The sequence below is a fragment of the Myotis davidii genome, unplaced genomic scaffold (genome assembly GCF_000327345.1).
Source record: "Myotis davidii unplaced genomic scaffold, ASM32734v1 scaffold46, whole genome shotgun sequence".
Taxonomy (NCBI): Eukaryota; Metazoa; Chordata; class Mammalia; order Chiroptera; family Vespertilionidae; genus Myotis; species Myotis davidii.
Genome location: NW_006383006.1, coordinates 2,450,020 through 2,451,380, shown reverse-complemented (window position 1 = coordinate 2,451,380; position 1,361 = coordinate 2,450,020). Strand labels below are relative to the sequence as shown.

The 1,361-nt window shown below is 58.3% G+C and overlaps 1 protein-coding gene across 2 annotated transcripts; it reads left to right on the top strand.

The window, feature by feature from the left end:
- Window positions 1-1,128, top strand: SERF2 (small EDRK-rich factor 2). 2 transcript variants are annotated; one of them, XM_015557557.1, is made up of 2 exons: window positions 1-163; window positions 650-1,128. In XM_015557557.1, exons 1-2 carry the CDS (start codon window positions 89-91, stop codon window positions 1,046-1,048), a joined length of 474 nt encoding a protein of 157 aa, XP_015413043.1. In that variant the 5' UTR covers window positions 1-88; the 3' UTR covers window positions 1,049-1,128. The 2 variants fall into 2 exon arrangements, with proteins under 2 accessions (XP_015413043.1, XP_006778067.1); XM_006778004.2 differs by having other exon boundaries at window positions 33-162; window positions 786-1,128.
- The last annotated feature ends 233 nt before the right edge of the window (window positions 1,129-1,361 follow it).

Here is a 1,361-nt window from a genome sequence, read left to right as displayed (position 1 = left end):
CGGTGTGTGGCCGGGGAGGCCCCCGCCGCTCACCTTTTGCCTCCTTCCTCTAGGCGGTAACCAGCGCGAGCTCGCCCGCCAGAAGAATATGAAGAAGCAGAGCGACTCGGTGAAGGGAAAGCGCCGAGATGACGGGCTTTCTGCTGCCGCCCGCAAGCAGAGGTAGCCCCTGGGAGGGGAGGACCGCAGGCGGGGTGAGACTCGGGCCGGGCCGAGGGCTGGACCAGAGAGGAGCGCTGCCTCGGGGCTGACATCCGAAGGAGTCGCGAGGGGCAGGGCGCAGTGCTTCCTCTAGGGCTCCGTTTCCTCCCCGCGCTCCCTTGGTTAGCTCGCTGCTTCGCAGGAAGGGACGGGGCGGGTGCCGGCCGGCCGGAGTCCGGTGTCTGAGTGCCCCTGGGCCTGACCTGAAGGGCAAGGGCAGGGAGCTTCACATTTCAGATGCTTTAGTGGCGGCGACAGCCCTGTGCTCTTGGCCCTCCTTGCTGTTCGCGTCTCCTCCCTTCTCCCCACCTTTTCACTAGTGTGGCTGGGTGTGGTGCTCAGCACAGAATAGCCTTGTGTGCGGCCAGACTTCTGACCCCTTGGGCAGCAGCCAGATAGAGACTGATCGCCCTTTTTTGAGCCTCAGCTCCCTTCCTTTTAGTCTCCTGTGGGAATACAGCAGCCACACGCTGAATTTTGTCCCGTCCACTTCCATCTTATCCTTTTGTGCCCTTCATCCCCCCCTGCATCTTGTCCCTTTTGCCCTCTGGTACCTCCCAGTGCCCCATCATCTCTACCCCCAGGGACTCGGAGATCATGCAGCAGAAGCAGAAAAAGGCAAACGAGAAGAAGGAGGAACCCAAGTAGCTTTGTGGCTTCGTGTCCAACCCTCTTGCCCTTCGCCTGTGTGCCTGGAGCCAGTCCCACCACGCTCGCGTTTCCTCCTGTAGTGCTCACAGGTCCCAGCACCGATGGCGTTCCCTTTGCCCCGAGTCTGCAGCGGGCCCCTTTTGTGCTTCCTTCCCCTCAGGTAGCCTCTCTCCCCCTGGGCCACTCCTGGGGGTGAGAGGGTTACCACTTCCCAGTGTTTTTTTATTCCTGTGGGGCTCACCCCAAAGTATTAAAAGTAGCTTTGTAATTCCTTGAGCGACTGGTTTGACTGGGGATTTGGCGGGGGGGTGGGGATGGAGGAATGGCTGCCCTTTCCCACGAAAAGGGGAGAGAATGTTAGACCCTAAAAGGTTGTGGATATGTAGCCTAAGTGAAACATCACAGAGAAATCCTTTATTATACTACAACAAGCAGAGAAGTACTCTGGGTATGTGGTAGAGGAATCCTCTCAGAACCATAGGGACTTCTTTTCTGTAATTTTTGTCTCC